Raw genomic sequence first — 14575 nt, 5'->3', positions numbered from 1 at the left:
GGTTAGGTCTCCAAAGAGACTTTCCCATCAGTCTTGCTAAGAATTGATGGAAAAAGAACATAACAGAAGAACCTGGTAAGAAGTTTCTTGCCAGCAATTGAAAGGAAAAATTAGATGATGAGAAGGTATGTCGGACTTCCCTGGTGGTACAATGGATAAGAATCCGCCTGCCAATGCAGGGGATACAAGTTCCATTCCTGGTCCAGGAACATTCCACATGCCGCAGGGCAACTAAACCCATGCGCCCTACAGCCCGTGTTTCATCACAAGAGAAGTCACCGCAGTGAGAAGCCTGCGCACCTCAAGGAAGAGCAGCCCCTGCTCTCTGCAATGACAGAAAGCCAATATGCAGCACCGAAGGCCAAGCACAACCTAAAATAAATAAATAATATAAAGGGAGAGAGGAGGTATGTCTATGTACTGGTTACTGTAATGGTGTAGCCAGGACTTCAGTTGCAGACCATGTGGGGACTCAGGACTGGAACCCTTGATGCAAATATAGGAAGACCTAGTTGCAGCCTATGGGATTCCACACCCAGCTGGAGGGGAAGACTCCCGGAGCATCGCGGAGCCTAGAGCATAAAAACATCCGGGACTTGTAGTCCTCTGGAGTTGAGACATCCCTCAGCATCAGTTTTTGTATTTCCATGGGCTTTTCCCTCCCCAGACATTTGGGAAAATAGGGAGATGCAGGTAATTTCATTCTTCCTGTGCCCTGTAAAATTTTATCAATGCCCAGTAAAAAAGTAACAGTCCAGATGCTGTCTTTAAAGTCGTGTATGAAGAAACATTGAGTCAAGGAAGGTGATGACTCTGTGGTGTTGATTTGAGATCCTGAGACTCCACCTCCCAACCCACAAGAGGTGCCTGCATAGACTCCATCTCTGCCTCTACTCATGCAGTAGAGGAGGCCAGGTGGGGCCTCCCTATTTTCATGAAGGGCTGGAAATGCCAGTGGCTCTTCCTAGAGCCTGTCTCCTCAGGGAGAAAAACTGTGAATGGAATCTAGGAATTAATCCAAGCATTTTATCAAGTAGCTGCTGTTCCTGGGTTTTCACCAAGCTCCTTCAATTTGCCATTTAACCTGAACTCCATTGAGGATACTTCTGTTACATATGACTCAGGCAAACTATTTCTGGCCACAGGCTAAAGTTCAAGACAGTCATTCTGGTGGCTTGTGCTATAACAGCCCAGACCTCTGTAAGGTCTGGGCTCATGTCAGGAGCTGTTGGTGGCAGGATCCGTGGCATACCTGGGCCCCTGTTGGCCATCCAACAGGTCTCACATAGCCCAGATCACTCACATTGTTAATCATCCAAAGCAGGGAGGTGTCTCTTTGCTTAGGTACTGGCAGCAGAAGGACCTTGGGACTTAGCGCCTGTAACTTCCTTCATTGGAAGTGACTCAAACTAAAGGAACCATCATTGAATGGCCTAGTGTTTTCCTGAATTGTGACTGCAACATCGTGAAGCATTGTGACATGGTGATATTACTTTCCTTGTATACACAAGAAAAAATATTCGGTAGACTGGTCTTCTTGAAGGTTACACCTCCAATGAATGGTAGACCTTGGATTTGAGCCCAGATCTTTTGGTGGAGCTAGTTATCAGTGCTGTGTATACTATTTTGGAGACATGGAAGAGTCAGCTTGGAAGAATGGATCATGTGATTTTGAAACAGCCTGCCCTCCCATTGTTCAAGTGACCCGGAAATAAGGACCGACTGTAAACTGACAGGTCATCTGGCAGTTTCACAGCACCTGAAGGGACACGTGATAGGCAGAGCGCTTTTTACTTCTCGATTTCTTCATGGCCCACAGTGGGATAGCCAGACTACTTGTTTAGTTTTCAACAGAGAGTTCCTTAGCACCTGGTGTTGGGGGGACACAATTTATCTCTCATGGCTGATTATAGGGGGGAAATGAGGCAATAAAGGTAAACAGCCATTTCTAATATTGGCGCAGAAGGGCATGGGGGAGAGCAAACACTCTCTTCCACAGCCTTCACAGATTTCCCCCTGAGTTATTGAAGTCCACAATAAAATTCTTGTTTGTTGGAGAGGAAAAATTTCACATCAATATTGGGCCATCTGGTGTCTGAGAATATCCAAGCCTTAACCTTTCTTGTCTCTGACCAAAGCAGAGTCTGCTTTGCTGGCTTTGAGCAGACACGTCCCCATGAGACTAGGAGCTCAGCTCAGCTATAGTTCTTTGTGCTCAGGAACTAGCTGACAGGGGCCCTGGTCCTGTGTGATGCTCTATAGAGCTCTGCCATTGAACTTCTCTACCATAGACTTAGTTTCTGAGACACACCAAGTACTTTCTCTGCAGCTCCATCTTGTAGAGTTTTCTCCTACTTTCTTCACTGCAGTATGTTTTTCTGTTTATCTTCTTTTAACACTAAATACATTCATTATTTCAGAAACTTTTTTTTTTTTCATTCTTCCTGAGAAACTGGCCTCCAGCTGCATTCCGATGAAGTATGTGACCATTGCAGGACCTTTTGGAAGGAATTCTTGCTTGGGGTAAATTATAGTCTGTACCACGGGTCAGCAAAGTTTGGCCCACAGGCTGAATCCTAGGCACTCAGGGTGTTGTGTAAATAAGCTTTTATTGGGACCTAGCCAGGTCCATTCCCTTAACCATTGTCTGTAGCAGGTACAGGAGCAGAGTTGAGGGACTGAGACAGACAGAGTATGGCCCACAAAGCCAGAAATATTTACTATCTGGTTCTTTGCAGAAGAATTGTCACACAGTGGTTCTCAACTGTGGCTGCACTGGAAGAATCTCTTGAAGGGCTTTTAAAACGTCTTACAGCCTGGTCCCTACTCCCACCCTCTAGACATTTGGATTTAATTGGCCTTGACTGGGGCCAGACACTTTTTTTAAAAAAAAAACTTCCCAGGGGATTCCCAGAGTTGAGATCCACTGATCATGACCCTTTCTTCCAGCGGCAGGAGTATGACTTGTTTGTTCCCCAGGCTCCTGGGATCTCCCAGAATCCTCCAGCAAAAATCTCTTTGGTGCCTGGGAAAAAAAGTCAGCCTTATCTCCGGTGAGAAAGCGCTGACCCACCCTGAATTCCTGGCTCAAGCCTGGAGAGGCTTGACCTTATCAGTCCTCAGTCTGGCCTGCATTCTTTCTGAGGCTCCCGGCCCATCCCACAAAGACTATCTGGCCTTCTTTCCCTGGTGAGGGTTTCTCATCTCCTGCCTAGCCTGGGATAAGGGCCACCGTCCACCCGTTCAGCCCTTCATCTTCCTGCTCATGGGCATGTTGGAGCAGGCAGGGGAAAAATGGCTCACGCAGCATCTTCCCAGGTATTAGTTGGCAGGACTCAACCTCAAAGGCTGTCGCCGAGGTCACATGTCCATCAGATCTCCCAGTCTGCCTGAGAGAGGGAATTCTTGGTTTGGATTCAGTGGCCTCTTGTGTTACTTGTATAAGTTGCCTCTGAGTGGGCTCATTTGATTTTTTTTTTTTTTTTGTCCCTTTGCTTATGGTGCCTTTAAGAAAGAGGTCGTGCCCTCTTCATTTGGCCTCGCCTGATTATAGTCACGTCTTGGTCGGCTCTGGTAATTACTGCCTGTCAGCACGGCAACTGTCCAGGCTTGCTGTCCTTTGTGCCCGAGTACTCCTGGGCTCCCTCGAGCAGGTGCCTGCAGTGCTGACTCCTGGAGGCGCGCACCTGGTCTGAAGGCGTAGTCTGCTCACAGGATGTCTTTGGACAAGGACTACCCTCTTTAAAAAGCGTGGCCTCTGCCTGGGGCGATCTTGGGTTCTCATGGTCCAGAGATGTAAGAGGAGATGGAGACAGACACAGATGGATGCATGGACGGACACATTTCCCCCTTTTAATAGCCCATGAAATTGAAATCTGAAGTAATGACTGGGGTCTGCAGCATTCAGAGTGCTAAACACACCGACTGAGTTCACTTCTTGGGCACTGGGGACCGGAGGCCCATTTCTTCTTCCGTTGGAAAAGCTAATCTGACCCCCAGGAGCCCACGTTCTAGACAGAAGTCCCTCTTTGACTGATGGCATGATGTAGATCAAATCATTGCCCACTCAGCCTTCATCTATAAAAGTAGGGAAACATACTCGTCATCTCTCACAAGAGGCAGTGCTCTGTGACAACCTGGACTGATGGGGTGGGGAGGGAGGTTCAGGAGGGAGGGGACATATGTATACCTGTGGCCAGTTCATGTTGATGTATGGTAAAAACTATGACAATATTGTAAATATTTTTCAATTTAAAAAATATATATAAAGAAAAGAAAGGTGCAATAGGAAAAAATAATAATAATAAAATTCTCATTCCAAAGGGGGAAAAAAAAAAAGAATTTCTGAGAATAGATGAAATTAATATGAAAGTTACATTGTTGTAGCCAGGTATAGTAATTTACACTGCTGAGGTAAATTTACACTGCTAAGCCTTAACCTTCTTATATCATCCAAAGCAGTGCTTTACGCCTGCACAGCCTCCTGAAACTGTTTAATAGTTCTGCCCACTCAGACTCTTCAAATGAGAAGGGAGCTTCAAAGGTGAAAGTCTGGTATTTATCCTAAATCTTGAGATTGGAGACGTGTCTCAGCAGAGAGATGTTTCTTTTGCTCAGTGTTGTGGTGTACGTGCCATTAAAGGGCTTCCTGGGTGATTCAGGAGTAAAGAACTTGCCTGCCAATGCAGGAGACACAGGTTCTATCCCTGGGTCGGAAGGATCCCCTGGAGAAGGAAATGGCAACCCACTCCAGTATTTTTGCTGGGAAATCCCATGGGCAGAGGAGCCTGGCAGGCTACAGTCCATGGAGTCACAAAGAGTTAGACATGACTTAGTGACTGAGCAACACGCCATTAAAAATGGGGTCCAGAGTTTTGAGCTTTTCCCTGGATTCTGCAATGGCTTCCATTAGACTTACTGGCAAACTTTAGGAACTGAGAATTTGTCTTTAAACTTCTGAGTTATATTATTAAAAGTTACACCAGTGTTTGTCACTCTCCTTAGCATGTTAAGATACAATGTACTAACTGTCTTAGGTACTTGAGTTGCCTTTTCCCTCATCCCAGCCCTGGATTTGTATAGTTTTAGAGACCATAGCAAAAGTAACATGAATGATATCCATAAGTGAAACCTTTCATCATTTAGGATTGTTTCATCTATAAGTAACAGAAAAGACTAACACCCCCGGGCCTGAACAGTAAGGCCATCCATTGTGACCTAGCAGTGTCCAAGGTGGGGGTGGCCTCCCCATTGGTGGACTCGGGAGCTCAATGATGTCATAGTACGTCAGGATCCCCTCTAGGACTGGCCCAGGCTCAGTGTCCTGGGGGAGAGACAGATACCTGAGAGCCTTAGGACTCAGCTATGTGGGAGAACTGGGCGGCAGGTTGCCATGTGTCTATCCATCCGTACCCATCACTCCTGCCGTGTGTATGCACTTCAAGTCTCTTTACAAATTTACCCTATGAAATTGCAGACAGAGTTTTGCCAGTGATTTCAGATCATTGTTACTGATGTTTAACATTGCAGTTAACTTCCCTGGACTTTGGTGGTGGGGTTACTCTCAGTTTGGAATGGAAAAGATCTCAGGCAGTAACTGTTGGCATTGTCTTCCTCGCCTACAAGGTGACAAGTGGACACACGTGGAAGGAGTCAGGAAGCCCTTGGCTCATTCGCTTGTTATCTGGGCCCCAGTGGAAGTCCCTTCCATTCAGGCCTGGGAAACTTACATCCCAGGAGTTAAATGTGGAGATTTTGTAGAAATGATTTTTGTCTGTTTAAGATCATTGTTTGAAGTGTTCCTTTCCTTACTGGTCTTAAATAAGACCAAAAAGTCAGGCAAAATGGAGGTTCTCGGATTTGGAAATAGACGTTCTTCATCTAAGAAAGAATTCTGTTCTAAAAACATTTTACTGTTTTGAGGAGATTAGAATTCTAAATATAAGAACATTTGAGGTAAAGTTGACAAATACTTAGCTCCTCCAGGTGTTTATTTCCAGTAGATTATAGTAATTTGACATTCTGACTGATGGGGACTTCAATAGTAGACATTCCATAGAACTGTTTTTTTTTGTTTTGTTTTGTTTTTTTAAGGAGACATCTGGAGAGCTCAAATTAACTTGGGATGTGGTTCTATTTGAGGATATTGAATAATCTTGCCATTTAAATCACTTGATGGCCTTGAGCCATCTTCTCCAGTATTAAATCAAGACATGATTAAGTTTCTAGATGTTGGCATCTAAGTTACCTGAATGACAGTCTTTTCTACCCAGATCAAAGGAGTTAAAGAATGGATGCTGACGTGGAACTGTACTCATTGTCCTGTGGCAGCCTGGATGGGAGGGGGATTTAGGGGAGAATGGATACATGCGTATGTATGGCTGAGTCGCTCTGCTGTGCCCCTGAAACTATCACAACACTGTTAATCAGCTATATCCCAATACAAAATAAAAAGTTTAAAGTTTCTTTTTTAAAAAAAGAATGGATGGTGGCCTTGCAGATGGCTCTTATGAGCAGGCGAAACTAATGAAAATGACCCAGAGGCAGATTCCATCAATGTGCGGTGACTCTCAGATCAAAGAGGAACCTACACAGCTCAGGGAGGGACAGGAAGCAAGTCACTGCAGCTACAAGGCCTAAGAGAAAGGAGACAGAAGCATGAAGAGAAAGGGATGCAGAGAAGTGGATGGGGTGATAGAAATTAGAAGTGGCTGCATGCTGCTCCAGTTGCTGAGACAGCAGAGAAGGCTCGACTGACCATGCTCAGCATGCAACTGGGTGGCTGAACGTGTCTCATTCACCCCCAGGTATTGGCCATCTGTAATCACGATGCTGTGTCTGTTATAAGACTTTAAATCATATGTGCTGCACTGCTGAAGAAAGCATTTAGCTATGCAATCTGATTTAGTGGAACATCCATCAAAAACAAACTGCTAGAATAAAAGTGTGGGTACTTCACTTCAGCTCTTGGGGAGCCAACACTACGAACACTCAAGCCTACCACATACTGGCATGTGACTAGGAAGTAGTCTTTTTCATTTTTTACAAATCTTTAGGTTTTTTTCCTTTTCTATGTCAAAAATCATTCATGTGGAAGCTATAGATATGAAGAGAGTAAATATAAAATCTTTTGGAATGAGACCATGGAGAAGAACAGTCAGCTTCTGAGTTCTGTCCTTCCAGTGACTTCCATGGTGTGCACATTTTAAAAGGAAGGAAAAGTGGTTTCATACTATATGTACTGTTTTCATCGTAAAGAATAGTTTTCTATACCATAACCATGCCTCCCCCATCCCCACCTCCTGTGTATATGTGGTTTGTAAACCTGATAGTTTTGCAGTTGAAGTAAACAGAGTTTTGATTTACCTATAGCTATATATTTTATTATGTAGAATCAAGTAGAAGGTAGTCATGTGAAAAATCAAACATCAAGGTTCAAAGTGGTGAGATGTACATTCTTAGGAGCGAGGACCAACTTGGAAATCTGAGACTGGGAATTCATTACTTAATATAGTGATTTAGAAGCTCCTGTTTATGTGTATTTGTTTACTTTAAAGGATCCATTATAAAATTATGTTTTCCTTCTGTTTAGCCTTCTCTGGATATTCAACAAATACAAAGTATGACCCATACCAAATTAAGGCAGAGATAGCAAGTCGTCGGGATAGGGTGAGTAAAATGAATATTTTCATAACTAGAAACCCTGTGTATATTTGTACATAATATCACTTATCATGGTTCATTATATGATGGTCAGTGTGTCTCACACTCATAATTTAGTAAGATTTTCATTTTCATGAATTATTATTATTACATTTGGTTATACTTTCTACTATTTTTTCAATAGGAGGAGAAAAGCTTCATTTTAAAACCACAGCCCATCTAACAAAAAAAATCGCCTGTACCCCTGTGTTTCAAGGGGCTAGATTCACCCCCCATTTGGAAAGATTTGACAGTGTCAGGGCCCAACCTCAGAGGACTGGATGACTCTCAGCAGGTTTAGCATCTGTCTGCTGTTCTTTCCTGGTGGCTCTATTCCCAGAGAAATTGGCCTGCCATAGTGTTTGACCAGAAGGTTCCGAGGCACCTTCCCAGTGGTGCCCAGTTCTTTGGATGCCACCATGTCCCATCCCTCAGCCTTTGTCATGTGTGTCTGGAAGGAGGGATGGGAGACATCTTGGAGCCCAAGCCTCCGGTCCTGGTGTCTCAGTCCCTAAATCAGAGCATCTCTTTGAGGGCCATGGTTCTCATATTCTAGCACACGCTTGAAAACACTGGGGGCATCAGTTCAAAATGAAAACTCTAGGCCACCCCTAGTTTTAACACAGGCCCGGAGTGAGTCCCAGCACCTGTTTTAAATAAGCACTCTCTGCGACTGAGTTCCAGGTACCCAAAGCCATGCTTTGAGCAATGGCATCTCCTAGGTGGGACTTTAAACGGAAGGGAGGATGGAAAAAAAAAAGCATGACAGAGTTTGCTCATTGCATTATGTCAGTTAATACCTTGAAAAGAAAATCACTGACGATTCCAGGGTTCCCTGTGGGTAGAAAGCCCTTGGGGATCCGGGCCTTGTGTGTCTCAGCCAGCTGGCTTCTTTGCCAGGGCTGTGTGTTAGGCCTGTCGATGGAAGGTCCAGGCAAGAGGGTGACCCAGGGAATTGCAAGCCAATCAGAAATTGAGAGGACAGTGCTAACAACTGTAGAAAAACCATTTTTCACAGCATGCTTTTGGGAAAAAAAATATGTCGTTTGTCTTTAGCTTTCCAGATTAAAACGAGAGCTGACCCAGATGAAGCAAGAACTGCAGTACAAAGAGAAGGGAGTGGAGACCCTGCAAGAGTGAGTGGCCTGTGGTGATGGGGGGAGCATTTCCCTGCAGTTTCCTGTTGTGCTGACCTCTTATATGCTGGGACATGTGTCTTAAAGCTTCTTGGGTGTTCACTTTTCTGCTTTTATTTATGCTCGTTATGTACCAGTCATAAGCATCAGATCTCTTTTCCTTGAAGATATCTTGTTCTTGTTTCCTTGGGAAGCAAGATCTTTATTGGAATATTTGTGCACATTCTTGATAGCTAACTGTCTAAAACACACAAGGCTATTTCCATTTAAATTCCTGTTTGACTAGTTTTAGTCTCTTCAGTGTTTTAGTTCTAAAATTTAAATTAATTAAAACTAAATAAAGTTAAACTGTTAGTCCCCAGTCTCAGTAGCCACATCTGAAATGCTCAGTAGTCACGTGTGTCTAGTGCAAATCTTCTCCACCTCAGTGCTCATGACTTTTGGGGCCAAATAGCTGTCTGTGGTGGGAGCTCTCCAGTGCACTGTAAGATGGTTAACAGCATCCGTGGCCTTGGCCTCCTATGTGCCGGTCGCAGCCTCTCACCCAGTTGTGACAGCCAAAAACGTCTCCACATATTGCCAAGTGTTTCCTAGAGGGCACGTGTGTCCCACATGGAGGACCACTAAGCTAGTGGCCCCTGCATTGGGCAGCACAGATAATAGGCTATTTACATCCTCACAAATGGGTGATCCCCTGGAGAAGGAAATGGCAACCCACTCCAGTATTCTTGCCTGGAGAATCCCATGGACGGAGGAGCCTGGTGGGCTTCAGTCCATGGGGTCACAAAGAGTCAGACACGACAGAGCGACTTATCATATATCTACACAGAACATTCTGTCGGACGGCCTGATCTATAGGTCATCCTCCTGTTGACACCTTTGCAATTAGAACTCTGTCCCTACTGAGAGTTCGGAGATTTTAAAGTTCTTAATATTTGCGAATTCTATTACGTGAGCAAATTAAGTGAACAGTAGTTACTGTGTCAATGGTGGTGTTGGTGGTCTGAAAGAATTCATTTTCTCTAGAAGGGGTTTTGCATGCCTGTTGGTTCTAAGTCTGTTTCCTTTTGATTCAGATCCTGGTTTCACTTGCTGAACTTGGGCATGTGCTTCACACCTTCTATGCCGACTCTTCTCATGTGGTTGTCTGAGTTCGACTGCTCTGACAAGATACTTTAGACTGAGTGACTTAAAGAGCAGATATTGACTTCTGATGGTTCCAGAGGCCAGAACTCCAAGGTCAAGGCACTGGAAGTCCATTATGAGCCTTCTGACTGTGTCTTGACATGGTGTTGTTGTTTGGTGGGGGGCTCTGGTCTCTGGTGTCTCTTTCTTTAAAGACAGTGGTCCCTTCATGGGGCCCCACCCTCATGACTTCATCTAAATCTAATAACCCCCTAAAGGACCCATTTCCAAACAACATCCCATTGGGGATTGGGATTCACCCCAAGAATTTGGGGGGACGTGAACATTCAGTCCATAGCAGTGACCATTGGGCTAAATTGTCTGAGGACAGCAACAATGCCTGCTGCACAGTCAGCCTTCAGCAAATGACGGGAATCCATGTGGCTACAATTCTTGGTAAACAGGGGCAGTGTGCTACTCTCTTGGCATCCTGTGTGTAGATGCAGTGACCGCGTGTCAGATGTATCATTCTTTATAAGGAGGGAACATGGAATGTGAGTGTTTGCCAAAGGTAATGACCTCAGCCTCACATAAAGGGTAATCAAACCCTGTTGTTCAGCATGAGGTAGAGATTCACTTTCTTACTCACCCAGGATTGCTTTGGCTGACGACTTTTTTGTCCGCTTCTTTATTGAGAACGTATTATAGACACCAGGGGAGACACCATACAAAGGTGAGCTGGGTCCTGCTTGGAGGGCTTGGCTCTTCTGGCTCTGAGACACTGCCATGCCCCCTGCAGGTCCCCCCTGAGGTGGGATTTGGCCACGTGCTTAGCATGAGCTGCAGGCTTTTTACCTTACAGTCAGCTTTTTGCTTTCTTTGCCACAACCTGCAGCAGTGTGTGTATGTGTGCGTGTGCGCGTGTGCATGTGTGCAAGAAAACCCCTTCTCCTTGGCATTGCTAGGAACTAACTTCATCTCTCATAGGCAGTCATTCTTTAAAAAAATATTTACTAATCTTTGGCTGTACTGTCTCTTTGTTGCTGCGAGGGCTAACTCTCTAGTTGAGGTGTGTGGGCTTCTCATTGTGGTGGCTTCTCTCGTGGAGCGTGGGCTCTCAGCACATAAGCTTCAGTAGTTGTAGCCCCCGGATGCTGGAGCACAGGCTCAATAGCTGTGGCTCAGCTGTTCACACGGCATGCGGGATCTTCCCAGACCAGGGATCGAAACTGTGTCTCCTGCGTTGGCAGGCAGATTCTTTACTCACCTGTGAGCCACCAGGAGAAACCTCAGCATCATTTTAAGACTGGAAAAAGGTGGCCTCAGTTTCTCCAGGTTTATGGGACGGGAAGCAGAAGCCGGTACAGGAAGTTGTCAGTTTACACCTGCAACCAGAGCGGAGTATGAGCCTGCAGAGAGAATGCCAATGCTGTTGATCCTCTTTCTGCTTTCCTTTGCAAGCCCCCTTGTGTGGGGTCAGCAATGGTAAACATGCCCCCTGCCAAGGGGATGGCCCCCACTCTGCGGCAGAGCCTATGGGAATGCCCGGCTTCCCCCGTGCAGGCTGAGGGTGGCCTGAAGGAAAGCTCTGGACCTGGACTTGGTCTTGGGGTGTCCTAGCTGAGCTTTCCAAACGAAACTGCCTCTCAAAGCAGCTTCTGGTTGGCTGCTATGTTGTCATTGTGCACGATCACTCTATGCTATGACATGACGTCTCAGGAAGGAGAGAAAACAGGAGTGCTTGTGCCATGCTTATTTGTTAATACAGTGTTGTGCTGGTGAAAAAGTGGCCTCACACCTTCCTCTGAGTTACACAGGCCATGTATAAGATGAAAACGGCCTCTTTATTTTTCTGGTAATGAAGACTGGCTCTTGTGTTTGGATCACATCATGTGGATTGGTATGCTTTATTGAGAAATTGGGAAAACCTCGGGTAAGCATCAATAATGTGATTACCCTACCCCTACTGCAAAATCCTGACTCTGAACACAGATAATACATGCACTGTTGTATGTCAATGGGCTTCTCAGATATTATTACCAACCTCGACTTAAGGCAGAAACCCTAGATTTCCCTCCAGAAAAGTTTCTGCTGTTCTTGCTTCCCAGAATATCCCGTGTATTTTTTTCCAGGGCACCTCACTGAGAGTTTGGCGACTCACAACATTTTAAACTCGACTTGTTTATCTTGGTGAACTTTCCTGGCTAGCAAGGAAATCCATCATTACGCTTGGGTCCAAGTGAGGAAAAAAGAGCCTTTTGTATTTTTTTTTTTAAGCCTATGTGCGTTGTTAATTTTTGTAGATGGGAACTGGCCGTGAACACAATCTCTGGGTTAATGATAGAATGTGTGTGTTTGTGTGTGTGTGTGTGTACTATATATAAACTTTTAATGATGGAAAATGTCAAACATACACAAAAGTCAAGAGAATAGTATAAGGGAACCTTCCAGTACCTGTCTCCCCACTTCTACAGCTAACTACACAATGGCCAGTCTTGTTTTGTCACACAGCTACAGAGCCTCATTGCCCAAGCTTTTACCACGTTATTGAAGCAAATCCCAGAATCGTATTTAGTCCATAAATGTCTCCTAAAGTTACGGACTCCTTTTGAAAACGTAACTAATACCTGTGCCACTTAGTAGTAATCTCTTCATGTTGTCCATTTTCCAGTGGGTTTTTCCCCACCTCCCTGGTTTGTTTGGGTCCAGGTTCAGACTAGGTCCATGTTTCTTCATCTCTACCCCCCTCTCCTTTTTTCTTTTTTCCTTTATTTCTTCCTTTTGACAACGTACTTGTTGAAGAAGCTACTCTCCTTGTCCCAAAGAATTGCCCCGATCCTGGATTTTGCTACAGGAATGTGCATTGCATCATTTCACATGCTCCTGTGTCCCCTGCTCTTTATTTATGTAAACTGGTGTCATTAATCCCACAGGCTTGATCTGACTCAAGTTCCATTGCATTTTCTCTTCTTTTAGGGGTTAAATATGGTTTGTAGCTGGTGGTGTTACTTTGATCGGGAGGTACACACTCTCTGGTTGCCTCGTGTATGTGTGTGTGTGTGTGGTGTAAAGATTATAATTGGGGTTTGACATTGACAGCCTGATAACGTCCATTTATGTGTGTGTGTGTGTGTGTGCACTCAGTCGCTCAGTCACGTCCAACTCTTTGTGACCCCATGAACTGCAGCCCTAATTCTAGGGCACAGGCTAAGTAGTTGTGGCACGTGGGATCTTCCCAGACCAAGGATCAAACCTGTGTCCCTTGCATTAGCAGGTAGACCACTGAGCCACCAGAGAAGCCCCCAGAGCCTTCTTATTAACTGCCCTCCAGCATTTCTTCTCTGCTCCTTACTGTACTATATTGTGTTTGAATAAATCTTATTTCTACCACTGCTGTTCAAATCATAAAAGTAGGCGCTAGCTAGACGTGCCAGTAACCCCTTTCCTGGAGGTGCGTGCTTATCAGCCCCTGGGTCTGTGCTTCAAGCCTTTTAATTGCTTGATGACTGTCTTCCTTCTTGGGATGCCATGATGGAGTTAAGCCCATATGTCTCCTTCAGTGACTCAGAGCGACTGCCCTCTGAGGAGCGTTCAGTATCACGGCAAGGCAGTGTTAGATCTTGGAATTAGCATTTTCTCTCTGAGGGGATTTACAGGTTTCAGGAGAGCATGGGCTTGTCCGCAGTCCACACAGGCTTAGAGCAGGATATCCTGTTACCATAGCTCAGAGGCTCCTCAGATAACAGTAAAACCTACAGAAGTGGAGGCGGAAACAAAAAGAGTGTTGTTCCCAGTCGTGGGATGGATCTGGTGTTCCACATGGGACCGACGGCTGATAGAAGCTGCCAGAAGCTCTTTGGGATTCTGGTTCGTTCAAGGCCGCCTGCCAGAACCAGTGATGTAACAGGTAGAGTCGTAACAAGACTCCTCCTTCTTGGGGGTTGTAATATGTGCTATTAATGTGGACGACCTTTCGAGACCTGGCTGCCCTTTCCTCTAAGATGTGGGTCGAAGAATTCGTTTGGTTTGATTTTTGCCAACGCGGTTCTCTTGACGTCTTAAATTGAACAAGAAATACTGACACTTGAGGGCAGGGGGAGGTTGTTGAGAAATGCCTCAAAAATGCCTTCTCGGCGGTGTGCCATCAGCGTTTGATGCTGCGCCTTCTTTTCTCTGGCTTCCCTGGTGGCTCAGACAGTAAAGAATCTGCCCGCAAAGCGGGAGACCTGGGTTCAATCCCTGGGTTGGGAAGATCCCCTGGAGGAGGGCATGGCAATCCACTCCAGTATTCTTGCCTGGAGAATTCCCATGGACAGAGGAGATTGGCGGGCTACGGTCCATGGGGTCGCAGAGAGTCAGATGCGACTGAGTGACTAACGCTTTTAACACGCTTCTTTTCTAACAGTTTCTTTCAAAGGCAGGATGTAAAGAGTGCCAGTCTGCTTTGGCCTGCCATCTGACTGTGTGGACGGTCCTCAGATTTGACATGGTGTCACTTTGGAAGCTTGAGCTTGAATGTATTGCTAGCCTGGTGACAGAAGAGGCTGAGTGTGGCGTGAAGGGCCTCAGTGTGGACCTCGCTGTGTGACCTTGAGCAAGTCATTCAACCTCCC

The 14575-nt window shown here is 45.4% G+C and overlaps 1 protein-coding gene across 4 annotated transcripts in view; it reads left to right on the top strand.

Moving 5' to 3' along the window:
- The window catches only part of WWC3 (WWC family member 3), a 110157-nt gene that overhangs the window by 47313 nt on the left and 48269 nt on the right, over nt 1–14575 (top strand). For all 4 annotated transcript variants that reach the window (XM_070784423.1, XM_070784422.1, XM_070784425.1 and 1 more), the window contains 2 exons: nt 7592–7668; nt 8758–8837. In XM_070784423.1, the coding sequence (XP_070640524.1) occupies nt 7592–7668; nt 8758–8837 (157 nt within the window). The remainder of the gene's footprint in view (nt 1–7591; nt 7669–8757; nt 8838–14575) is intronic.

The sequence above is a fragment of the Bos indicus genome, chromosome X (genome assembly GCF_029378745.1).
Source record: "Bos indicus isolate NIAB-ARS_2022 breed Sahiwal x Tharparkar chromosome X, NIAB-ARS_B.indTharparkar_mat_pri_1.0, whole genome shotgun sequence".
In the NCBI taxonomy this organism is placed as follows: Eukaryota; Metazoa; Chordata; class Mammalia; order Artiodactyla; family Bovidae; genus Bos; species Bos indicus.
This window is presented reverse-complemented; position numbering and strand designations above follow the sequence as displayed.